The sequence below is a fragment of the Pleurodeles waltl genome, chromosome 3_1, assembly GCF_031143425.1.
Source record: "Pleurodeles waltl isolate 20211129_DDA chromosome 3_1, aPleWal1.hap1.20221129, whole genome shotgun sequence".
In the NCBI taxonomy this organism is placed as follows: Eukaryota; Metazoa; Chordata; class Amphibia; order Caudata; family Salamandridae; genus Pleurodeles; species Pleurodeles waltl.
The window spans coordinates 1999486463-1999514060 of NC_090440.1; the positions used below are offsets into that span (position 1 = coordinate 1999486463).

Here is a 27598-nt window from a genome sequence, read left to right on the forward strand (position 1 = left end):
TATAGCAAAGAAGTTCCCTATATTGCCTGTCCATATTAATGAGGCTTGCCTCTCCCATTGCGAGGTGTTCTTCCACTGTGTAGGAAGTAACCACTAGCAGCAGAGTGCCTTCAGGTACTTGCAGGTCTAAGTTGTAAGACTTGGGAGCACACGTTATTGCTTCATCAATTTTGTCAGTCACCCCCGAACTGGGTAAAGGTGGACCCTAATGGGGACACCTGGTGAAGAGTAGTGCACAATGACTTTGTCTAATTAAAATGTATCACAAATGGTAGCCTCTCAGTCACAGGGCTTTGTGAGCCGACTGTTCAGGCATTCTGTAAAACGCATTCAATTTAGTGTCCACTCAGATACTCCTTTCTATTAGACACAGCATTGAGTTGGCACTCTAAGACAGAACATGTAAATCGACAATAGCCTCAAGTTCTGTAACTGTTACAGGCAAGTATGACAAAAAATTTTACAATAATATTTGGGGCCCTGCTAATCCTAATTTACTGGTCAACGTGAATAATATGGTTGCCCGCTCCAGTGCATTGATAGATGGAAATTTAAATGTGTTGGAACTTAATGTTTTGTTTCTTTTTTGTTACTCAATGCCCCGTTAATACGAAGGCACTTAGCTAAAATACATGGTGCTGTTTGTGTTTTACCTAGATCTTTTTTAAGTGCCCCCAATATTCTCACTAGTTCAACCCTGCCTGAAATGCATGGTCTGGGTAATTTTTGTATTTACTGCTCGGAATAGTTACCTCTTCTAATTTGAGTAACCAAATGACGATTTAACAATTTACTTGTTGTTTGTCAGACTCTTTGTTATTCATACTAACAAAGAAATAGATCACTGCAGTGTAGCAGATTTATAGGCACTACTGTTAAGTTCATTAACAAACCACTTGGTCTCAGTAATCTTGGTCGTGCAAGTGCTCTCAGGAGCTACCCCTTTTGCAAAGTATGTAATGGGTGATGGTTCAAGTAAACTTCCATTTGTGCCAAGCTCTAACCTGTGATTAAGATTGCAGGAGAAAACTGGCCTTGTAGAGTGAGTGACATGCTTGTCTGCTTAGTAGCTATACTGGCATAGAATCTGGAAATAGTTGCTGATCTACACCTACCTGGTCCTTTCCTGTTCACTTGGTGCCAGTGAGCACGTTGTTGGACAAGATGAAAGCGAGAATATATCCAAGTGCTAATGATGGCTCAATGAGTGAAAGTATGCTGCATGTTTTAATCTTATCTTTTTATCTGTGCTTTTTTTGTTTGCCTGAATCTGACTTTGATTTGTGTTGGAAGCATTTTTTTAAACATAACCTTTTTTCAGGGGATTGGGGTCAAAGGGGCGATCCAGTGCAATTTTACGCTTTACACCTTGGGGGAAGCTGCCATTTTGCTGCAAGGTTAGTAGGCTAGTTGAGTGCTAAGGAGGTGTACGCCATTGGGGAAGAGGATATAAGCAGGGTTGTGGCGTGGACCCGTTGCTGGGACAGCAACCATCTGTTCCATTTCCAGTGCCAGCCCCTGTCCATTTTAGTCCAGGTACTGTTTTTTAAAATATATTCTCAGTACACTGTCTCACTCTGAAAGTGAAATAGACTTGACGTGTACTGAGGGTGCTGTTTTGTATACCCTGCAAACAGATGTTTGAAGTTGGTTGTCCACTCAGCTGCCCTCAGTGGTCAAGTCACTTTCTTGTGGACTTAATGTGCAGTCCCTTTCTAAACACTCTTAAGAAGTGCATGATCTAGTAATTGATCATTGGCTGGAGTTTTTGTTCCTCTCAGTCCTGACTCAATCCTTGGTTCAACCCAGTTATCTCCATTGTATTACCTTTGGGCTGTCTTACTCAGATGTGATAGGGCTGAGGGACATGGCAGAGGTCTAGCTATTTTCCAGAACACCTTGCAATTGAGTTCATTTGAGGTGAACAAATTAAGAGGGGCTGTGAGCTTGGATTTTTGTTTTAAAATCTGTCACTCAGTCTTGCTCTGAGTTTAATATATTGCCTACCTGGACTGTGTTCAGTTTTTGGAGGCCCCTTAAACTTACTATTAGTTAATTTTAATTGTCACTTTGATGAATTGCAGAATTCAGATGCTAAAAATCTCGAAGACATTTTAACAGTATTGGGGTCTCACTGTTGTGGGCTGCACACATATAGCTGGCCATACTCTGGATGGGATCTGCACTAATTTCCCCCAACTTGTCAATGTCTGTAACCTACAGGTTCCTTTTAAGCTATCCATGCATGTCTGTTCTCCAATCTTCTCCCAATCTGATCTGAACCGTTCTTGTTTTTGTAAATGGGGAAAACTTAAGAGTTGCAACCTGTCTACTTTGTTGGCTACGACCTCCCCTTCCCTCAGGGGTAGGTTCCCAGACAATCTTGAGTTTGAATGCCACAGACGAGCTAGCACCTTTAGTTTGTCCTGGCAAAGACTGGCCTACCTATAGAAAAAATAGTACACTGTTCCAAGACAGAAAGCATGTGCGACAGAGGCGTACCAGTATTTTCAGGAGAGCCCTCAAGCATCTACTAAGATGCTGAGTATCATCATTGGGCAATCTCCTCGTCAGACCGGCACTGCAATGTCTGGCAGACCACCCCAATCAAGGTGGTGGTACTCAACCGAAGATCCTCCAGCAGGTGTGAATAAGTCTGCGGAAAATACTGACCGAAAGACATAAGTGTAGGAGAGACGAGTGATTAAAATTGGCTCTGAGGCTTAGACATCATCTTTTAATAACTCAGAAAAGAAGGAACAGGCCAAGATTAAAAAAGCACTAGAGGAGTAGACGCAAGGAACAATGTCCCATTATACTCCATGAAAGGAGAGAAGTTAGAGTACCCTAATCCTAACAAAAAGTGGTCAACATGTTTCGCGCCTCTATGGTAAAAAAATTGATCCCTTGGCGCTTCATCAGGACCTAGACAGCTACTTCTCCTAATAAAAAGAAAAATAAGTGCTAAAAAGTCGCTTACTGACCGAGGACTACTTGTCACCGCCAATTGGTCGAATGGTCGCCCCTCCTATGGTAGAGAAAAGGCATCTTAGGCACATGTCAGTCTCAAACCAAAGAAGAATTATTTGAACTTCTTGTAGTTCTGTGTTGAACCTACCCGGAGACGCGTGTCTGCAGACCGACCTACCCAATCTGCACCATAGTACATGGTGGAACTAGCCAAAGAAAAGCTTTGTTGCAAGCAATTTGAGCTTAAATGGCACCCGACCTGTAAATCTGAAGATTTTAATAGTTTAAAGCTAGCCCAGAAATCCGATCGTAAATGGACTAGACACCAAAAAAGCTTATTTTATCAGCTCGGTGGAAGAAGCAGTTTGACCCTAAAAACAATCTTCCAAATTTCCAAGTCTTTCTGCAACCCAAAGCTTTATCAAGGAATATTATCCCTTCACAGGCTTTGTGAGGTGTTATCTAATTTTTGTGGAGAGAAAATTCAGCATAGCTTGGATGCCAAATGTCCCGAACCATGCCAATCTCATGGAGATTTACTGAACACCCCGCTACCTCAGTTAACCCTATCCACCTTTCAGACAATCTCTTATCAAACATGCAGCAAGCTATTTTCTCATGTAAATCTGGCTTCCCTCAAGATCCATGTCTGCCAGTTATCTTACGCAAGGCTGTTGATACTGTGAGCGCGGTTATAACTCGGAGGCTAAATATGTCCCTCTCTTAGGCTGAAGTTCCAGGACCTTGGAAACTTTCCAAACTGGCAGTGGTTCAAACTTTTTTTTTTTTTTTAATAAACCTTTGGTGAACCGCCCTTTTTTGGTAATTTTAGGCTTATTTCGCTGCCTCTAGTATGAGGTAACATCTTGGGGGGAAAAAAGCCTGGAGACTCAACTGACCACCTATTTGGAAAACTTCAAAGCATTTTATTCCAGATAGTCCGATTTCAGAATCCGGCACTATACGGAGTCTGCTCTGCAAGAAGTCTCAGATTATTAAGATGACACTGGTAATAACGCTGTCTTGATCCTGTTGGACCTATCAGAAATGTTTGGTCCGATTTCTTATTCTGTACTCCTCCAGGGTCTCCTAGACTTCGGCATTTCCAGCAGGGCTTGGGCCTGGTTTAGATCCTTCCTGACTGACAGGAAACAACTAGTATACATTGGTCAGTAATCATCGAAAGAGATCGCTAACCTTTGGCGTCTACCAGGGCTCATAAGTTAGTCCTTCTTTATTTAACATTTATATGGCCTTTCTGATATTCTTGATTAAGTTTTGTTCTATTGTTTGTGAAGTCACATTTGTTTTCTCCCATGGGACTATGGGTCTCCTCCCCCCCACAGTAGAAGTGGCTAAAAATTTGGGAGTCAAATTTAATAATGCACTTTTAGACCCCAAGCACTATCACTAGCTGGTACGTGGTTTTCATTTATTAAATCGTTAAAAAATGTTTTGATTTACTCCACCTAGCCGCAAAGAAAACGGAAACTGTGGCCTTTGCCCTTATAATATCGAGGCTGGACTATTGTAAATAGCCTTTATGCAGGGAGCTCAAAGCAGCTGCTTCATAAACTCTAGATGGTCCAACATTCAGATGTCAATTTGGTGCTTAAGCTCGCCAAATACAGCTCTACTTACCAAAGCACTTAGTTACACTGGTTACCGATCTATAAGAGAGTTGTCTTTTTGGTTATCGAATCCTTTCACGCTTCAGGTCCTAAATATCTGACAGGTTTTGCCATTGCAAGACACGGAGCTTTCAATGCCAGGTTGTTAAAACATCCCTCGTTAAGGCTTGAATCTCGAGGCAGAAAATCATTCATGGTCTCGAACGTTAAAGCTTGGAACCAACTCCCAGGTTTGCTTTGTTCACTTGAGAACAAAGCTAGTTTTAAGAAGGTTTTAAAGACTGACTCTTTCAGGTGCCAGATGCTCTGTGCCAATCTTTAATATAGTGGGGTTTAGGAATGTACACCTTTTTTATCCAATAAGGTTTCCCCTCTTCGGCTGTTCCTTCATACCTCTTTCATACTTCCTTTGGGAGGTTTGGTGTCTGGGCTAGCGCCAGGATGCTCTTGTTTGAGTGAGAGAGTAATCTATCAATACTTTTTTTTTTTTTCCAGTTTTATTTCGGTAAAACAATACCATAAAAGCATACTGGCAAAATTCTTACATTTCTAAAAGGAACAAAAACACTTTTTAAGAAAAAAAAAAAACACTAAAAACAGATCGAGACCAGAGCTCCCTCAGGGCCATACAATGCAAATAGGCAAGTTATGGGTATAAATGTTATTAAAAGTAAACAATTAATCAGTAAAAACACTATAAAATATACAGTACACCATCATGCAAATCACCATATAAATATTATAACATTTTATAAAATACCCCTAAAATATAAATCTTTATACAAAAAACAGTTAAGATTGCTATCTCACTAATAGTAGCATTAACTATGGACTAGCTCAAAAAGTGACCATTATAAAAATAGGATATATGCTTTTGAAAGATTATTTGCCTCTAGCATGTCAAATTGCCTCTACAATCTTGGCACTATAGATACCATCATCACATGAGGGGTTATTTGACTAATTTTTAAGAGATGATTGACAATCCCTAGGGCCCAACGATTCCTTTCTTTCTTACGTGCCTATATTACTTAGAAGCCATATACGATCAAGTAATGCAAAGGGCACATTGTTCTAGCAGCAGCTAATATTCACTTAACTACTAGAAACAAGTTATCTGATGTTGGTCTTAAAAACAATAAATAAAAGTCGATTACAGTATTTCATTTGTAAGACCCATAAAATTTACCTCCCGTGCCATCAGGCACTTAATTGCCTAGCTAAGAGGAGATTTTTTGGGCTAAAAATAGATAAATATCATAATCCAGGAACAAGTTTCATAAGTGTCAATGACCATTCTAGGTAACTTAATCAACCTCCCTGTAACTACGGTCTTCCCGGGCATAGACAATGTCCCCTGGGCTAAATATATCCTTGGCTGATTGTAGGTCCCAAGGCTATTGAATTGCAGAGGGTGACTCCCAATTATCGATTTCAGGACCATAGGTTAACTTTGGGAGTTTTGCCTGAGTTAAAGCGCCTACAGCCTCAGGCCCGCCTTGTCTCTGATGAATGAAATTGCTATTAAGAACCGGCTTAGACCAAGAACAACATATGGTATCGAGCTGGATCTCAAGAATCTGGCAGCTTCATTGTAGTTCCTGATTCCAACGTTCCTGCAGATGGGTCGGATCCATTTCCTCCTTGGTTTATCGTAGGCAATGCAATTTAAAAGGACATGATCCGTCGTTTCTGGTGTCTCCATATTACACAGCTCGCAGGTCGCCTCATGATTACTCCCATTCAGGAGGCCCCATTTAAAGGTAAAAGCCTTGACCTGGAGAATCCCATATCGAAACTTCATAAATAAAACTTTTGCTCGTCTAGGTTGGATAGTATCGATCCATTCCTCAGCGCTCGGTAATGGTTTAAAATCCAGAAAACTTAAGGTTAGTCTACCTGAATCCTTGCTATGAAAAGGGCTATTAAAGATGAAGTCCCAAAATACTTGCTTTAGTCGGATCTTTGATTGGGTTGTGAGTGTATGCGGTTCATCCCAATAGAATTTCAGCCCTAAATTGTAAAAGCATTGCCTGATATAGTGGAGCCACGGGAGGGAGATAGCCTTGTCCAAGCCCATGATCTCAATTAGTGCTTGCCTATATTGGATCAGTTCAGGGGTTGTCCAAAGTCTACACCAGTAGAGCAGGGGCCTCAGGGCTGCCAATTTGCCTATTTGTTTCATATTAGTGTCATAGGCTAAAGGAATCAACGGAGTGGATGGAGGGAGGCCCAATACCCCCCTCATGAAATTATTTTCCGGAGTAGCCAATGGAGTTAGTTTTGTGAACCCCCAGAGTTCTGCGCCATACAGAGCAGCGGCCTGTGCTTTGCACCTATAGATCTCGAATACTGGTGACACAGTACTCAACCTTGAACATTTGTAATTTTTACTGATTGCCATGGAGCTATGAGTTAGGGAGATAGCAGCTTTGTTGATGTGCGGTGCCCATGACAATTTGGCATCAAGCAGTATCCCTAGATAGTTGAAATTTTTAACTCGTTCCAATGCCTGCCCTCTAATCCAAATGTTTCTCTTGAGTGCTTTGTGAGGGTTAACAGTTAAGTATTTAGTCTTGTTTGCAATTATTTCTAATCCCTTCAAGCTGCAATACTCACTGAATTTATCTAGTAGAGTTTGCAGGCCCATTGGAGTTTTAGATAATAGGATGGTATCATCTGCAAAAAGGAGGGCGGGGACTGGATCATCATTCAATCTTGGTGAGTCGTGGTTACTTTGTTTCAGATGATGAACCAGATCATTGCTGTATAATGAGAAAAGTGTTGGGGCGAGCACACAGCCCTGTCTCACCCCCCTCTTGATAGGTATTGGGTCTGTCAACTCTCCCTTTGGCCCCCACCAGACCTTTGCAAATGTATTTTCATGTAGCCTCTCCAGCTGGCCCAGGAGGTTCCCTGGCATGCCCTGTTTTCCTAATGCTGCCCATAAGGAGTCTCTCGGCACAAGATCAAAGGCTGCGCGCAGATCCACAAACGCAATATACAGGTGGCCTTTCTGTAGTCTAGTGTATTTCCATATTATTGTCAATAGCCTAAAGGCCTGGTCGACTGTACTGGTCTGTTGTCTAAAGCCTGCTTGGTATATAGACATTATGCTGTTCTCTTCTATCCAGATATTGATTCTATTCAGGATCTGTCTAGCATACATTTTTTGTGTGACATCTATGAGGCTAATTGGTCTGTAGTTCCCTGGGTCTTCCCTGGATCCTTTTTTGTAGATTGGGATTATTTCTGCCCCTGTCCATGTCTCGGGCATTAGGCCTCCCCTTGCTATAGCGTTACTTAGAAGGTTTAGATAAGGTGCCCAGATTTCTATGCTATGTTTGAACATATCCCCCGGGATCTTATCCAAACCGGGGGCTTTTCCTGGCTTGATTGCTTCAATGGCAATCACGGTCTCCTCCAGACTAAATTGTAATTCGGGTAAAATACCCCAAGTAACTGGGGTTTTATGTCTTGAGGGATAGAAATCGAGGGTGGGGGGGTCAGAGTAAAGATCTGTAAAGTAGTTAACCCATGTTTTGGGGTCTATGTGATGGTCTGTAGTAAATATCCCCTCTTTGCTACCATGGGTAACTATTTTCCAGAAGGTCCTTGCATCATTGCTTTTTGCTGCTACCAGCAGGTCTTGCCATTTTTGGTCCTCCCAGTTGCGTTGGGCAGTAGCCAGCGTTTTCTTATAACTGGCCCTTGCCTGCTGTACGGCTAATTGATTTTTTTGCTTTAGAGCCTCTACCAGTACTCTTTTCCTCTCTCTACATTTGATAGTATACCATGGACTGTTTGGGGTGGTTTGCACCTTCTCCTTTTTATGCTTATTCTGTGGCTGTTTGGTCAGGACGGGTCTTAACGTAGTGCTCAATGAATGGTGGATAGCCGTAATAGGAATGTCACTAGGTTTATTTTCTGCATAAGGCTCCAAGAGATCAGAAAATATGTTGTAAATATTTATCATAGTGACCTGATTGCCTAGTATTGCTGGCCATTTTACAACCCTTCTGTTGTTACTGAGGGTGGGTTGTAACTCCACCTTATCATGTTCTATATATTTCGAGTCCAAATCTAAGAAGTGGGCCCTGAATTCAATTATTAGCGGGAAGTGATCGCTATCCCTTCTTTTATCAATTTTAAAGGTCGCTAGTCTTCCCCATGTATTTATACTATGCAGAATGTAGTCTATTTTTGAAGTTGAGTTGCCTCTCTGGAAAGTAACCAGATTAAGGCCGCCTTCACCCACTCTGCCATTGCATGCCCTCAGTCCGTGGTTTAATGTAAGGCCCATGATTTGCAATGCGGCCACTGTGCCTGGGACAGTTTTTTCTATTGTTAGGTAAGGAATTGTTCTCATTCGATCTTCCTCTTCTGCTAAATGTTCGAATCCAGTTATAGGTTCATAATTACAGTTAAGGTCACCCCCTATCATAATTGTCTCACCTACTGGAATTTTTTTGAGCAGGTCGTCTAGTAGAGTTATTTCAGGAGACTCCACGTTTGGCTTTCTAGGTCTTATATATACATTAAACAAGTGGGTTATTATCTTATTTTTTTTTCCCATTATCAACCATAAGATGTCCTCCGACTCAGTGGCTTGCATGCGTATCAACATTTAATGAGATTTTCGCCCATACAACCAACCCCCCAGACGGTCTCCCTCTGGCAGCTGAAGTTGCACTAATAAAGTAGGTTTTATATCCTACTTTATACGGTGGATCTTTAAGCCACGTCTCTTGGAAGAGACAGACATGGTGTCGATCAATATAGTCCTGCCATTCGGGGTCTATAAGCTTATTTTTTAAGCCAGCTTCATTCCATGAGATCAAGGTGATAGGACCCCTTCCGTTTAGGCTTGTGGCATTGAAAGTATGGCTCGGATAGGTTGTTAGATCTTTCCTACCATACAAGAGCTCCGCTACGCTCCCTCCCCCTGTAGCATGAAGATCATTCCCTTCATGGGGCTCCCCTACTATTGGGTCCCCATTGGGTTCCACTTGTGCCTGATCTATCTGGATTAGTCAATCTACTCTTTCAAGGTTTGAATCATCATTTCTCTTTTGCAGTCCCTCATTGTGATTGAGTTTATGCCTTTGAACTCGAAGTTTGGTAATTAATGGATCCGAACTAAACCTCATGGCATTGAAATTAGGGGCGGGGTTCTCTGTTCCATGTCAATCAAACCTCTGGTTAATCTTCCATCCTTGAATGTTAATGCAATAACATCAAGTTGCCCCTTCTCTCCAGGGATTCTTTCTGCCCCCCTAATATCTTATCGAATTATGGATAAACAGTGTCTTTTGGCCCTAATCCAATGTATAAGCTTGTTTTTTAAGGAGTCCTCACCTTCTCTGCTATTTAAGGGCAATTTTGGAACATTTAACAGATGAACAACATTGGTCCTAGTAGGAAACCTATCCTCCTCAGAGTATGGATTCCATATAGTGTTTTTGTTATAATCATTAGATACTTGGGGATAGGGGTTCAGAGTAAGTTCCAAATTTCCTTTTTGGGGTCCTTTTACCAAACGGGGATCTCTTTGTGGTTTCCCTGTTCCTTGGCATAAATTACTAGCATTTCTTCTCGGGAAATTGCATGAACCAATATGTTCCACATTGACCCCTATCATGCATCCCTGTGGTTGTTGTACAATCTTAGCTATAGCTGGGGTAAGGTTAGGGTTAGTACTCAAATTTTGAGGATATGTGGGTCTACCTTGTAGATGGAGTGATATGGGGGGGGACTCCCTTTCACATTGGGCTCTATAGGTACCCCTACCCCCCTCCTTTTCCACAATATCTGTTAAGGTTCTTACTTCAAGTTTCAAGTCCCTAACTTCCTGGATTAATCCGGTGATTAGATCATAAAGGTCTGCTATAGATCTTGTTTTATATTTTAGAGGGTTCCCTGGTTCTGAATTGAGAGGAGTGGTCCTTTCACTATCTAGCTGTACAGTTGGGATAAATGGGTGTAACTCATCCACGGATTCCCCCTCTTGTGCATTCTGTATGTTACTACTATCGAGTTCTGCCAGGACTGCATATTTATTGGAGCACATAGCTTCGCACTCCTGGATATGGCCTTTCTTCCTAATATTATCAATGGTGCATAGGTGTATGGATCGAGTTGCAGCGACCCTAGGGCTGTCAGTCCTGACATCGGATGGTGCCCCCCCCTCTTGCTGGAAAACGATCTCTATCGCTTTATCTTCCACTGGTTCGATTTTCTTCGTGTAATAGGAGGTAATCTTTTTATCAGGACCCTCCCGAATAGTGGTCCTACTACATAGTAGTGACTCTACCTCCTCGATAAGATCGTCTATTTCAGCTATTGTGCAGTTCTCACCCGCATTCCTAAGTTTTTTTTTACAGAATTCACTTTTCCCCTTGGGGGTTCTGATGCCTTGCGTTTTCCCATAGATTAAGCTGCCTAAATAGTGCTTCGGCTCTGTGAACCAGTCCCCAATATGTAATTATAAAGGAGAGTAGGAGAAGGGCTGATAGGGATAGACCTATTTAGTACAATTATCTTCACATATGAGAACGATAGCTATATGTTTTCCACTATAAATATAAGCAGACCTCTTGCCAAGTATAAAAAGGCAGAGGCCCAGCCTGGCCCCACTCCAATATTTATCGGGTAATGGAAAAAGCGTTGCAACAATAAGTGGAGAATACCGTCCAAAGGCCCTCTGTAAAAGGACCTATTTAGGAGTAAATGTCAGCACAGTACCTTCAGGCAGCCATACGTGTAGATTGGCATGTCCATGCAACTTTAGATGAATGTCAGGGGGGTGGCCCTGCCCTGCCTCTTCCTGGCAATGACGGGTCCGCCCTTGGCCCGCCCTTTGCCCGGGCGCGTCCCGCGACGGCGGGAGCGCTATTAGAAATTTAAAGTGCTCCTGCCCTCGACACGCCTCCCGGGACCTCCTTGCGCTTCCCGCGACGGCGGGAGCGCTATTAGAAATTTAAAGGGCTCCTGCCCTCGACACGCCTCCCGGGACCTCCTTGCGCTTCCCGCGACGGCGGGAGCGCTATTAGAAATTTAAAGGGCTCCTGCCCTCGACATGCCTCCCGGGACCTCCTTGCGCTTCCCGCGACGGCGGGAGCGCTATTTAGAAATTTAAAGGGCTCCTGCCCTCGACACTTCCTTGCGCTTCCCGCGACGGCGGGAGCGCTATTTAGAAATTTAAAGGGCTCCTGCCCTCGACACGCCTCCCGGGACCTCCTTGCGCTTCCCGCGACGGCGGGAGCGCTATTTAGAAATTTAAAGGGCTCCTACCCTCGACACGCCTCCCGGGACCTTCTTGCGCTTCCTCTATCAATACTATATTCATTAATTCAAGAGATCTTTCAAGATTACTCTCTGTAATGAGTGAACATAGTTGTAATCTTTTTTTTTTTTTTTTTTACTAAGTTCTTTGAACTACTGAAATGTTAGTATTGCTGATATTCAGAAACCCTATGAAGCCATTATTTCCTTTCTGAATGATGTATATGTTTATGCGTAACCGCTTTGATGCACAACGTGGTTACTCTGGGCTGGAAATTCCGAGCATGCCATTTGCCCAATTAAGAAAATGTTAGCAAAAGTAACATTTAGCTTTACCTATTGCTTGTCTCCACTGCTTATCAGCATGTAAAATCTTGAAGTCTACCTATACTATTGGGAGCAATAGTCTTTAACTACTTCACAATCGCTCAGCATTATTGGTAGGTTTAATAAATCAAGTGTCTTCTCTGAGATTTTTTTTTTGTAACTTTCTGTACTGGTTTATTTGACCTGCTAAAACGTGTGAAATGCGGTTAGTATGTGTTTTAGTTCACATTTCCCAGCCATAATGAGCTTACATTACTCTAACCGATTTTGTTTAGTTTCTAATTTAGTTAGTCATGGCAGATAACTGGGTTATGTAAAATTGTACTCATTATAAGTTTCTTCAGTATTTTGATGTGTGGGGAGTCACTAAGGGCATTTTGTGAAAAGGACACTTGAACTCGTTTCCCTGCCATTAATTTTTTAATTCTGGCCCAGGCACTATTTTAGCGGTTTTGACAACCTCATGTCACCCAAAATATGTATTGTAAAATATATACATGTCCGTGCTGGGGCTCTGGTTATTGCTTTCATTGATTGGTCTGTACAACTGTCATTTGTTTTTCTTCTGCCTACCACAGTATATATAGAGAGCATTGGGTAATTGGTTATCCCACTTCATCCATTGGCTGTTCTTGTGAGTGTTTGCAGTTTACATGTGCACATCAACCTAAAAAGTGGTCCACTTTGGTGCTGGGGCTGGCCAGTATCTGATTTCAGGCCAGTTGCCTTTAGGTCTCACGAAAGATCTATTGAGGATCATATAAAAACGTACAGTTGGCTTAAAGCCTGCACACTACTTAACATTGTTCAGCTTTCTTGGTTGCCTGTATTCAGGGGGCTTGCCTTCCTTCTCTTGGGCTCATCTGTCCTTTTCAGCAAAGCCTGTTTAACATAATTTTGATTGGTGGATTTTTATCTGCCCACTGCTCCCATTAGGAATTTTTTTTTTTTCTTTCGAAGTACTGAGAGTACCTTTTGTTTCTTGCTCTTGTTGTGCCACCCAAATACCTGCCCCTGCACTGTTGCTCACCACCCCTCCCAGCTTGAATGTAAAAGCATGACAGGTATATTTTTGCCTAGGTATGGCCAAAGAGCAGGCTTTTAAGGGTTTTTTGTTTTATCTAATCCATTCCACATTGCACAAAAGCTTGGGCCTTGGCATAGAAAATTCTGCGATGCCGATGGAGGGGGCCTGCTGCAGCATTTATCTTGCGATTGAGGCAGAAGATGTAATTAGTGTAACTGGATAGGAGAGGTCTCTCCTCTTGGAGGTTTATTAATCTGCTGTATTGGCTGCCGCGGAGAACCGTGAGGATGGAGCGTATTTCAATCCTGAGTCTTGTGGAAAGTTAAGTAACACTTGTCAAGGTCTAATTTAAACATCCTTAATAATTTTAAATTCCGTTCCAAGTTTGTGGAGTGAAAAGTGTTTGAAAAATAAATCATGCCATTTATAATGACTGAAAATATTCGGTTTACAGTTTTGAGGTAGTATAAGATAAGTTTGCTTTAGCGCCAAATGTTTGTTTTCCTTCGTAAATTAAAGTAAGCACTGGCAAAGCCAATAGCTTGGCACCTATCACAAATTGACTTTGCCAATTCTTGCTGCTTTCTCTTACAGCACTTTTTGAAAGTGTGCATGTTTTTTTTTTTTTTTTGCTTGTTCAATTGTGTGCTGCCCCTTACAAACAGCGCGCCCTTGATGCTCCCTTGTTGTTATAACATGCTCATTCACTACTTTACTCACCCCACTGTGACTTCACTTAGCCCCTTTGCTCCCCCACCCCCCCCCACCCCCACCCCTCACGGTCCTTTGGAAAACTTAAAAAAAAAAAGTATTACAGTTTGCGGTTTTTGGAGGGCATGGCAGCTCCGAGACAGCTCCATGCATAAAAATGCACTTCTGTGCAAGTAACGTTTTTCCCAGTACCTGATCCCACTATTCCCCCCCCCCCCCCCCCCCCCCCCCCCAATGTTCACCGATTTATGAATAAAGAATTGGCAATATGCTAGTGTAGCTAAACGGAGCGACCTATTGGTTTTGCCAATGCTGTTTTGTGTATTTTGTCTGGTACTTTTTTTACTTGTTTATAATTTGTTTACATAGCCATGCTTCTATTAGATTGAAGCATTTTCATTTTATTTTAATGCTTGTCTGCTTCTAAAAAAGGAGTATTACAGGTTTGCCAGGCCGATTGGAGTTACCAGTGCTAGTTTCTGAATGCTGATGAACACAAACACGATATGTTGATGACCACTTAATGACTGACCTATTTGTGAATGTTTTGAGCAGTTTCAATAGTTTGGATAGCCAGACATGTTAACTTTAGTTTTTGCAAACAAACAACCCATGTTTTCCACCAGTTGGTTCTTTTTTACCATTTTCTCAAATATACCATTTACAAATCCTATCCTGAAATGCAGAAAGAAATGAATTCACTTGGGGTTCATTTTTACGTTTAATTTGCCTGTGCAGCTGCTGCCTTTCTTTATGTGATGGGCAGAAAAGCACTATTAAGAGAGGGAGGTTGGCTTATCCACATTTTGATCTTCTTTGCCATAGGATTTAAATGTGCAGAAGTTGTGCTTCCACTGAATGCTTGCATTCCACTTATAGAGCTGAATATAGTAGTCCTGGTTGTTTATTGTGACACGTCTGATATGTTATATAGGCTTTTATTGAGCCAAACCCTCTTCTGAAGGGTTATTCTTGCTTTATGGACCAGTTGAATCAGTGGAATACAGGGTGGGGAGGTGGGGAGGTGGGGGGGGGGGGCATAGAAGGCCACCATCACTTTTCGAATTTAGAAAAATTGGATGTCAATATAGTTTTCTGTGGAGGAAAACACCAGAAAGGTAGAGGGACCTCCGATTCGAGCAAGGCATGTATGCTTTGTATACAAAAGAGCCAGGTTGGCAGATCTTAAAACAAATCTAGGATGTCGGTAGGAAGATGGTTTGCTCTGCAAGTACAGCAGGGCCTAAGGAATAAAGGGCCTCATGTATATGACACATACAATTTAAAGACAACGCACATATTCCCTGGCAGCCAGTGAGTTGACTTTAAGGTTGGCCTGGTGCAGTACTTGTGAGGAGGTTGTAAATCATAAGGGCACAACATTTTAAATAGTCAATAGCCGGGTGAACAAATTGTGTGCTGTGCCCACCTAAAGGGTATTGCTGTAATCCAGACTGTTCATAATCAGGGCTTGGGCAATCGTTTTCCAGCAACTTAATGGGAACCAGTGTGACGTTTTGCGCAGGATCCTATAACCTATCCCACATACAGAGTTGATGTAGACTCTAATAGAGAGCACATCATATATAATACTGCTCAGATTCCCAGAAGCTTTCTTTGAGCCGAGAGCAGGATCTAAATTGCATTACCACCTGTTGTAAGACAAGATGCAATTGGCTTTGCTGAACAGAAGCTCTGCCTTGTTCCCATTTAATTTGACAGTTATTCCTTGTCCATGGAGCCACATTGTTTTAGCCGTCCAAGACCCTTATTCTAGTTGTTGTAGCATTGTCGGCAATGGAAATTATCAATTGGGTATGCTGTGAAAGATAACATTTCAAAACTCGTCTCAGACAATTCCAACCAAGGGAGTAATGTGTTAAATATTGTTGGAGTGAGAGATGACCCGTGGGGAGGGGACAGTAGACATTGAAGATTGAAATATTACACTGTTAAGTCTGTAGATGCTTCTATTAGACGGAACCGCAGAGCAGATTTTGGTGTTTGTTTACACTGATTGATAGATGAGGTTGTATATTGGTTGTGCCTACCCTAATGTACTTGTAATTCATTGTTACTAAGCAGTGTGCATATTTAAGTACTGGCTGACTGTTTTAGCTTTTTCAGGCTCTTGTAATGATGAAAATCATAATACAATTAATTCATGCACATACATTGAGGGTGTTGCTTGGCTCAGCTTTCATCAGCTATTTGTCTGCTCAGGTCTTTTACACTCTGCTTCTACCTATGGTTGCATATATCCTGATCAGTGAGTCAGCCCTCCTTAGATATTGTTTCCATTGCCCTTTGAGTGACTACAAATTTTTGCCTAATGGGTTCATATCGGCCTCAGTGCCCATCAGTAATGGAGATGGGACTGTGGGCAGGCCTCTAGTTTTAATATTTCCTTATTTTGCCCCCATCCTGGCCCACCCTTTTCATGTTCTTTAATACCGGACTGTTCTCCACGCTGGTCTTCTGGGTATTCAATTGCAGCCCACATTATCAACAGTGACTCTTGTTACTGACTACAGTGTATCGTTGTTTTATTTTCCAAGCTGACAGATTTCTTGCTTTTACGTCTTATGAAACAATGATACATTATAAATAATACCATTCCAAGATGGCTGTCCACTGCTGTGTTGAATGTTTATGTATTATTTATAGCAAGCATATGCCTACTACACTTAGACATTTTTTAGGTCGAGCGTGCAAGTGCTTGAACGTGTTGTAATCTGTGCGGGCTTTTAACCACTCCCACCGCACATCCATCACTATCACTCATTAATGGGCTTGCCTTTCAAAAATCCTTTATCATTGGTAAATGCATTATGTTTGTCCCTCCTTGGGGCAGTTTTGTTACTGCCTTTGCCATCAATCCTGTTACATGGATAATTGCACGTTTGCTGAAACGTTTGACTGCGAGCGAACTTCTTTTTCATTTTGTGTCGTCTTCGCGCTCACTTTGATGGCGGCCGTGGCACTCTGAATTGCTTGTTTGTCAACTGCTTTACTTTTCACTTTCAATTTATGTAGCAAGAAAAGTCCAGTTGGGAATTTAGTGTCAATAGCTCTAACACGAGCAAATGCAAGACCAGTTGCATTGCAAATGCTTGTTCTTGTTTCTCCATCAGCTTTTACTTAATATTGCATGTGATTTACTGTGGATAGGTGAGTGGGGTGAATACAGGATCAAGTCCGTGGTCGATGAGTTAATGCATGACTGCAGTGATAAGTGATTAGTGCATGCAATGTTACAATTATACCTAAACTCATAAGTGACTAAGGGCAGTAGCGGCTGTTGACAAATCGGAAGTGGTGGGGCAAACAAATAATTTCCAACCACTGTCAGGCACTGTGAGGTGAGAATGTCTTTAGTGTCGACTAAATCTGTTGTGCTCGGTTATAAACCCAATTTATAACAAGCCATGATTGAGAGCTCTGGGATTGGGGCTGCAGGCAGTGAGTGTCTCAGTGCCTGTCAGTGAGTGGGTCATAAAATAAAATATGTACTTACCCACTGACTTGCCTCCTCAGTCCTTCTCATTGTTCTTCAGTCAGGGAGCACGTGGTTTCTGAGCACCCTTAACCACTCCACAGGCTTCTCATTCTGCTGGTCATGTTACGCAGGAGGAGAGAAGTGCCAGAATTGGTTGAAGCGGAGTGGGTAACGCTCCCTCAGGCACTTGGTAGGCTGTGCCTGCTCTCCACCCAGCTGTCTCCGACAGTTTGGGTTGGAGAGGTTTAAAGTATGCATGTCAGGCTGGCTGTCCCAAAACAGCTGACCAAAGTGAAATGCACACTTTTTTTACTGGAATGTGCACCACTCCTCCCCTGCTGCCAATTGGCAGTAGTGGTGGCCGCCCTGGATGCTCGGCTCGGGAGCAGTGAAATAAAATGGTAGTATATTAATTGTATTACCATTTTATTTTTCATCATTTCTTAGCAGTGGGGCGACGCTGCTACGCACTAATGGCACAGCCACAGCTGACTAGGGGTGAGAGCATTGTAAGTGCTTGTTAAAAGTTGAGTTTCGGTTTCTATTCAACCACAGGAGAACCATTCCTAATTCTAAAACACTATTTTGACCTGTGTTTAAGTTTGATATAATTGTGGACTATTTTTTTCAAGCAGTGGTTATCACCAGAAAAGAAAGTATTTGTTCAGTTGAGCTTTTATAAATGTAAAACTAGTGTTTGGTGTAGCACAAGTTTTATGTGATCCTGATTTTCAATCACTGAAATCGGCTATCGAGGTAGCTTATAAATTGGGGAAATCTGCGTTTGCTTTGCACCGTTGGGGCGTGGATAATTCCGTATTGGTAAAAAAAAAGTGGTGGTTAAAATGTATTTGTGTAATTAAGCATTGCTTCTTTCTGAATATCCAGTTATCCTCAGCCCATTTGGACTCAATGGCACGCTCACAGGGCAGTCATTCAAGATGTCAGACTCTGCTACAAAGAAGTTGATTGGTGAATGGAAACAGTTTTATCCTATTACATCAAGCATTAATGAGGTGCGTGATGAAAGACAGGAAGAGATGGACTGGGAAGATGACTCGCTGGCAGCTGTGGAAGTCCTTGTTGGCAAGTAACATTTACTTTGTGGGTGGGCATTACTTCACTGTGTCATTGTAATCGTTCCAAACCTCATATGCTGTTCGTCCTCCCAGCCATGACTATCATAAGTGATGTAAAACCTTTTGTGAAAGCTATTTTTTAGTTGAAGTGTGTATACAAGTCTTTATTGTATAACGTATATGAAATATACCGTTGTAGGAAAATGGTACCTATGTCACTGACCTTTGTATTTGCAGATGTCTTCCGGTTCTAACGGGCTGACCTACAGAGAGAGCTTTATTGCCTCCCCTCCCTAGAAAAAATAAATACATTGATTGTGGGATATTATCAAGCTTTCCTTGCAAAGGCATATGTAATGGCATTTTTGTTTGATGGTAAACCGCAGTGAGCTGTAACTGTTAATACAATGCCTTTCATTTAACAACGCAGTGTATTCTAGTACTTGAACTAGTTGGATTCTCCCTCTCATCTGCTCTCGCAGCAAGTTCATTTGAGTTGTCCTTACACAGCAAGTTACTGGATAAACGGATAGTTTCATGAACCGTATTCTTACACCATTGGCACTACTCAAAAAAGTGAATAACACTGCACCAAAACCACTATACAGAAAGGCACGTATTACACTAAAGCCCAAACCCTGCAGTGGCCTAACACATTGTAGGCCCTTTATGTAGAGTGAAAACTGTCACTATTTATTCCATGAGCAATATGTCATAAATTGTCTTTCACTTCACTTCACCTTGCCTGTCTGCCGACATGACAGCTATGAAACATTGACGTTCCAGGCACAGTTCTGCATAATTGTTGCCAGGGCCGACTCAGTGCCTTCCTCCCTTTCTGGCAGCCGGAGTGACTCCCACTCAATTATCTCTTGTATTTGAGTGGGCTGACCCCGCCTGAGCGCCTTTGGGCCCCACAGGGTCGCGGTGGCCCCGTCTGGTTCCGCGCCGGCAGCTTTGGCCCCAGCTTCGATGGGGTCTTGCGGATTGGATACTGGATCTGGAACGGTGCTGGTTTCATAGTCTACTTTCTCTGGCACTGCTCTTAACGACTATGCTCCCGGTGCCCACCGGTGGCTTAAGCCCCATTCTCATCACTGAGGAGCCAATTCCGGTGCGGACAGTGCCCACAGATGCCACATCATTGTCTGAGCATTTGCTCGATTGGCCTGGCACGTGATAAGGAATGGGAGGGGGTCTTTGGACTCTCTAAACCCAAATGGAACCTTTGGACTGGTATGAGGAACAAGGAGAGGCCAGTGGTCTGGACACTGCTCCACATACTGGCTTGCTTTCCCCTCCTACTGTGGCTACGGAGGAGGGTGCATCATATCCAATAGTAGTGCAGAGGTCCTTGACCTCGAACTGCCCTCTGTGCAGTTAAGGGCTAACCTCCTGACAGAGGTGCTCCAGCCGGGGGGCTTCCTCATCAGACCAGATTTTGCCCTTTAAAGAAGCCCACACTGATGTCCTGCTGAGAATGTGGTCCAAACCCAGCACAGGGGCTCCAGGTTACAGGACATTTGGCCGCTGCCATCGTCCAGCACCGGGCGACCCTAGTTTCCTCACTCAACACCCCACCCTGGAGAGATTGGTAGTCCAAGCATCCACCTCCCAGGGCACCTTCCCTTCTGCACCTCCGGATATGGAATCAAAGAGGCTGGACCAGCTTGGGAAGAACATGTTTTCTTCTAACAGCCTTGCATTGAGGTCTGTAAACACCTCATGCTTATTGGACTGTTATTCCCACACTTTGTGGGACACGGTGGCGCAGGTGCTGCCTCAGGTCCTGGAGGATGCGCTGTCCATTTTCTCTTAAGCAGTTAAGGATGGGAGAGATGGCAGCGATGTTTACCCAAAGGTGTGGTTTGGCCGAGACTGACTCCCTGGGTAGGGCATTGAGTGGCCTTGGCTTTTTGGGAGCTGTCCATGCAAACCTTATGGACATGCCCATCGATGGGTCTTGCTTATTTGTTGAAAAGGCAGACTCCGTGCTGGAGTGCATTATCGACTCTCGGGCTACGGTGAAGTCCTAAGGCCTCTTAGCAGCCCCTTGCCCACAGTCTGCCTTTCGTCCCCTCCGTGGATATCGGAGGGGGAATGGTGCGACAACTCAAGTTAGCGCTCTTCAGCACCAGGCCCACAACTTGTGCACGGTGGTGCTTTGAGATCCCGAGGGTCTGGCCAGAAGTCATCCACCACCCAGATCCCTGCCTCTACAGCATCCAAACCCTAGTGTGATTCTGCAAGACCATGTACGTCTAGTTGGAGGGAGGGAGGGTGCAATATAATAATGGGTCTTGCAGATCATACAGAAGGGCTATTCCCTTCCCTTCCCTCACCTTTCAGTCATTCCCTCCCCAATGCCTCGCTCAAAAGAGCGGCTGATGGAGTATCACTTGGTTTTGCTCTGCGAGGAAATTGCGACTCTCTTGGCCAAGGGAGCCATAGAAAGGGTCCCAATGTCAGAAGTAGTGGTTGTTATTCCTGCTACTGATACCCAAAAAGAACAAGGGTCTTTGCCCTATTTTGGATTTACGAGACATCAATCTCTTTCTCAAACAGGAGAAATTCAGAATGCTTACTCTAGCTCAGGTCTTGTCTGCCGTAGACCAAGGAGACTGGATGGTGGTGTTGGACTTGCAGATTGCATATTTCATATCCCCATCTTGCTCCCCCCTCCAAAAACCCCTCTCGAAGACTGCTGTTGAAGGTGGGTTTGTCCTCGGGTGTAGTTTCCCACCATCAGACTATGGTGAACCTCCTGCATTCGCAGGGGTTCACTATACACTTGCCGAAGTCGCACTTGACTCCCTCTCAGACGCTCCCTTTCAACGGAGCTGTTCTGGACACAGTGCAGTTTCGGACATATCTTCCCAAGCAGCAAGTCCAGGATATTCAGGTTATGATTCCAGTGTTTTGTTATCTATCCTGGATTTTGGTGAGACACTGAAGCTGCTGGGCCTCACGCTTCCTGCATCCTGTTAGTAAATCATCCCAGATGGCTCTCTGAATTCTGACTCAGCTGTCAATGCCTAGTGGATCACACGTGGTGTGTCCAATCGGGTGTGGCACAAGGACTCTTTCAGGAATGGGGAGAGGCTTGGTTAGATCTGTTTGTCTCCGAAGATAACCTGCAATGTCGGCAGTATTGCACATTGGAGTTTCCAAGGTGGCACTCACTTGGTGGCGCTTTTCATCACAAGTTGAGCTCAGGCCTACTATACACCTTTCTGCACATACACGTCTGCCCAGATTCCTCAAGAAGGTCAGGAAATCCATGTGACTCCAGACTGGGCACGGAGAGTCTGGTATCCCGAGCAGGGCTCTGCATTGGTCACACTCGAGTGATATCTTTCTGCCTTATCTGCTTTTCTCCAACTGTCCGATCAGCCTTCTTTATTCAAATCACCTATTTTAAATAGATTCATTAAAGGGCTTGTACATATGTTTCCTCCTATACCCTTTATGATGGCTCAGTGAGACTTAAATCTGGTATTCACTTTTCTCATGTTTGTTCCCTCTGAGCCTTTGCACGATTGTCCCCTCTGGCTGCTCACCATCAAGGCAGCCTTTTTAGTGCCAATAATATCTGCCAGGAGGGTGAGTGAGATGCAGGCTCTCTCATCCAAACCTCCGTATCGCACCATGTTTTCGGGCAAAGTAGTGCTTCACACTTGTGCCTCTTTTCTCCCTAAGTTGATGACCCCATTTCACCCGGGTCAGAAAATCACCCTGCCCACCTTCTTTTCTTCCCCTGCATCACTCTAAGAAAGTCCATCGAGTGGACCCAAAAAGTGTTGTCGTTCTGCCTTGACTGCACAAAACAGTTCCGGGTGGATGACCGACTCTTTGTTGGGTATGTGGGAGCAAAGAAAGGTTGGGCAGTGCACAAATCAACCATTTCAAGCTGGGTCATTCTCTACATAAAACTCTGCCACGCTCTGGCCAAAAAGCAGCCTCCTGAGGGCTTGAGAGCTCATTCCACCAGGAGCAAAGCTGCTACCACTTCGCTAGCAAGAGGTGTACCACTCCTGTGCATCTGTCAGGCTGCAACATGGAGTGTCTGCACACGTTTGCCAAACACTACTGCCTGGACAAATGGGCCCGTTCAGTCCTGCAGGACTCTAGTTTGAGGTGAATTTGTTCACAGCCCACCACCAGTAGGTTATGGCTTGGGTAAATATTCTAAAGGTAAGGCATCTGGAGCTAGAAGTCTCCAATCAGATGAACAAGTTAGTTACCTTTTTGGTAAGGCATTATCTGGTAGAGACTGTCTAGCTGCAGATTCCTTACAACCACCCATGCCTCCCTGTTCTGTGGACTCATTTACTGGGGTTAAGGATTGTCCCTTTCAGGGCCCTAGTTTTTGTCACGGACAAAACTGTTGGTTCTTTCCATGGCTCTGGGCTTCGGGCGTGGATGTTTGTGGAAAAATACTGACGTACGTGCACCTGGGTGGCGCCTTTATAGGCGACCTTGACATCGAAGACTGCTCCATTGACACTGACATGCTAGTCTGAACAATGCCAGCTGGGGTCGGGGTGGGAGGTCGAGGTATCTGGGACCCCACCGGTGGGTGCCTAAAATGAAGGACACACCATGTTTTTACACTAACGTCACAGTCTATTTCAATAACTGCACTAAATGTGGCTGGTATAATTCATAGTCATTATACAGTGACTGTTTCCCTTAGCTATAGGTTGATGCTGTGTCACTGTGGGCTTACTTAATATCTAATATCCCCAATTCCCCTGTATTTTTGGACGCACCACAACACAATATAAAATATAAACCGTTCCAAGTCATTATGCCCCCAATGTCATGTGACAAGACAACCCTTTTGTGGGAATCCGAGAGAGGCAAGCCCTTAGAAAGAAGGGGGTCGAGGAGGGGAGTGGGGTTCACAACCACTCCACATAAAACCAGTTGTAATGGAAGAGTAGGAGAATTCCTCCAGGAGTGGTAGTTGACTATCTGAGACAGTTGGTAAAATATGGTAAACTACGCTACAGCATAGAGCTCATCAAGGGAACAAGAGTTCCTCCAGCTGTGGTAGGAAGTCAAAAAGCTTATCAAAACACACAGGAATAGTCAAGCCAAGTGTAACAGGAAGAATCATTTACTCAGTGTACTTCCTAGTTCGAAAACTGGGCCAAATGCTATGACCAATAATAGGTCTCATATTTTTAAACAAATTTGTATGAACTTTTGAAAACATTTTCAGAACATATAAAGTGCATTTTAACACACTGACTATCCATGTCATCACCATTACAATGACTTATTTCCAGTTATGTTACAACATGTAAAGGTATTACAGTAGATAAACTAGAGTCTGTTCCATGTCCGTATGGTAAGGTTTCCCCCTCGCTCATGTTAGTCCTCGAACTATCTTCTGAGGTAAAAAGCAAGTATGTAGTTAAGGGGCCCCAGATACCTTTCAGGTGGGGTATTCTGGGTAGTTAATCTGCATACAATTCTAGTTCCTTACACTAGACGAGGTCCAAGAGCCACATCTTCTTAGTGGGCGAGCTTGTTTGCCCCAGTACAAGGCTAACCTCTGTTTTTGTTAATAGCGTCACTGCTATAAGGTGTCCTTTTACAAGTTGTAGATCCTTTACAAATCTCAGCAAACCTATTCGGAGGTGACAGGCCATTGTTTCTAATACACCATTTTGGATAGGGCCTCTAACTTAAGTCCAGACTTGTCTAACAGTTTTACATAGCCGTGCCAAATGTAGTCTGCTTCTGGCGATCCGCATCTTATCCACCCTGTATCGTCCCTCAGTCCATATCTATGGAGTCTGACAGATGTGTAATACATTTAGTGTAGGCATTTGAAATGAATGATACGAAAATTACAATTTGGCGTAAGTAGATTTAGTTGCGCACAACAGAAGGCCCGGTCTGCTCATTCTGTAAGGTGATCCAGCACTGCGATCCATCGTTGGATCATGGGAAGCTGGTCTATACGCCAGTGCTGCAGTGTACAACTTAGTGACTAGGTTCTTACGTGGGTCACTCCCCAGCAGTGCCTGTAGGGCACCAAGCGCAGTGGGGGTCATGGAAAATTACTGATCATACTCTTGTGAAGCACCTTTGAGTCTGTAGCCATTAGTGGAGTGTGACATTGTGTCTGTGCGATGTCTAGTGTCAGGAGTTCTGCAGGCAAGACAACGCATGCAAAACCATAAGAGTGGCTCTGCAATAAATGGCCACAAGCCACAGTGAGTTTGGAGGGTCTAGTTGTGGTTGCAAGGGTCGAGAAAGAAGTGAAATGGTGGAACGCAAGGTGGTGACCATAAGGACAGAAAGCGTCCCATAAGGGTTGGGGAGTACACATTGTCCACCTAAAGGCCAGGGGCCTCTGGAGCCCCACAGACACATCGAAGCACATAAACCGGAAACTCAGGACAGTCTTCCTAGAATTGAAAGCCTTCAGACCTTCTAGGTGTACACGTACATGGACAGACAGTGCTTATTAAGACTACAACGTTGTTCCAGCTCGACAAACCAAGAGGGATCAAAGTTGTTCCAACTCTCCAAATTGTAACAGGAGATATGGAAGTGGGCACTCAAACAGAAAACAACTCTGGTGACGATGCACCTCCCAGGAGAACAGAACACAGAAGCAGACAGACTAAGCAGGCAGGCAAACACCTAAGTGATCAAATCCCACCAATAAGGAAAACCCCCATCAGAATGAACATATAACCACAAACCAAAATGTCATTTTTATTTCTTACTGAAAGGGCCAACACAGCGCCACTCTGTTTTAAAAAGTAGCAGTAAGAAATATTGGCATAAAATTATTGTACTTGAGATTTGTTGATCAAGGTGGCTGCTATTGTAAAAAGTGCTATTTGGGAGATCATAGTGGTAAAATGAGGTTTGGGATATTTTAACCATAAGTTTAGCAGACCTATAAGAAGATCTTTATATTTTTAAACCATAAGGAATAGAAATATTTGTACAAAGAAATGCACGTATCTGAAGATAGTCTTTTTTCTTCCTTTAATTTTCTCCAGTCGTGTGTTGTTGTATTAAAGGTGCAGGGTATAGAAGCATGTTTTAGGTAGAATCCAATTATTGTATACACTGTAGAGAATCTGGAAATATTGAAATCATATTTGATCTTTTGAAAGTTGAGGAAATGGCTAGCTCACATGTACTATTACATTCATCTCCTGTCTACATACACAGAACGAGTAAAACCCTTGTAAACAGCAGTCCCCTTTTCTAACAAGTTAGTATTGACAGCAAGTCAACTGCCATAACCCCAGGCTTTAAACCTTGAATGCAGGGTGTAGTCAGAGGTACCTTTGAAAAGAGTGCAGCCACCATACACATGTGATGTTTGCGAATACATGATACTTTAATTTCTACATAATGGCAAAATTCATAAATGTGAAGCATTCCATTGTTATGTGAGATACCTTCAGCTAATCCAGGTTTTTACCCAACTGCACTTTACTGCTAGAGATTTTGAACCGAAGTTTACCAGCAAAAGTTCAAGTCCCAGAATATAATCTGATATCTGCTAAAAGGTGAAGACTGGCTTAATACCCATGGAGTTATTTGGCTGCTGTGAATGGCCACACAACAGCACCACCTTAATGTAGTCCAGCAAAGAGTGCAGCAAAGCAGTCGCAGGCATTCTCTTAGAAACAAGTTTCTGGTGCTTTAGAATGCAGGTCTACAAATATGGTGTAATTCAAACTTGTAAAGGTTTCACAAGCTACTATGCTGTTGGCAGGGTTGACTACATTATCATAATATTCAGTAAGGAGTAAGTTAATGACACTCAAACTTGTGCAAAAATGTTGTTAAAATATTTAAATCAAACAATTTCTTATTTCATTTATACTCATATAAAGCACAGTCCTGGCAGACAGAGGTATTGAGATGTGAGTGAGACTGCAATACACGGACTTCTTATGCTTTAAACAGTTTAGCATACGTCCATCAGACTCACTGCCAATGGGAACACACTACATACCTTGTATTATGTCTCCTTTAAGTTAAATATGTGCTTTATAACAATCACTGCAAAATGTATTGTAAACACCATGAAAAACTGTTTTTGCCTACTTTGTGGGTTAGGCAGCTGAATAAACATTGATAAGCACTGATTTGAAAAGGTTGGGAAAACCCTGAGATAACACCACTGAAAGCCACAAAAAATCAACACTGAAAACAGGACAGACTAGAAATAAAACAAGGTACTCAACATGTTCAGGAGAGCATGCCAAGCATAGTCCTGTTCCGATGCCCAGAAAATGTGAAATGCCATGACTTTGCATGCTGATATCTGCACCACCAATCCAATGGAAATGACCAGTCAATAAACCTGGTCACGGAGATTTGCTTACTCCTTTCCACCGATCCTAAGAGTGCCTGAAAAATTCAGGCAGTCGGATGCCACTCGCACTTATCCACCCCACAGTTGACCAGAAAGACATGGTACTCGGACCTACTAGAGAGGTCCGATCCGATATGGGCATAGCAGAACTTGCATGCTGTGCTTTATTCTGCCATATTGTGATTTGGTCCAAACTCTCTTCATATATTTGTCCTTCTCCTCCTTTTTTTTTGTTTATTTTTTTTTTGGGAGTCAACTGTCCTCACCATTTGGTGCTTAGAGCAACCTGACATCAGACGCCCCTCCTTGGAAGCCATCACATGTGGTTGCCATCTTCAGATTCTTCTTTTTGCTATTGGGTCTGGAAGCATGGCTGAAAGTTCTACAATTGCCAAAGGAAGAGGTTTATACCAAAAGTTCGTCTAAGACACAGGCAAAGTTACAGAGAGAGAAAGAGTCAATATTATGATACAATTTGTGGAAAATCCAGTGAGGTTTTTCTACCCTGTGGAGAAGTAAGTGTAGTAAGAGACTAGTCATTTAAGGAAGACCAAAGAATTCACAGACTGGGTAGGATGGGGGCTGCTCAGAGTGATACAGAGAACACACCCTTTAGCTCAAATTAAAACAAAGGCCTTCCTTTCGTATCTGAGGAGAAGAATACTGCCGAGTGGTCCATTTGAAAATCTCCTGGCAGAGATGGTC

General features: G+C 43.2%; 1 protein-coding gene across 1 annotated transcript in view; it reads left to right on the top strand.

The window, feature by feature from the left end:
• The window catches only part of MED13 (mediator complex subunit 13), an 865231-nt gene that overhangs the window by 132778 nt on the left and 704855 nt on the right, over nucleotides 1-27598 (top strand). Inside the window, exon 5 of the mRNA XM_069226440.1 lies at nucleotides 18338-18535. Within this exon, the coding sequence (XP_069082541.1) occupies nucleotides 18338-18535 (198 nt within the window). The remainder of the gene's footprint in view (nucleotides 1-18337; nucleotides 18536-27598) is intronic.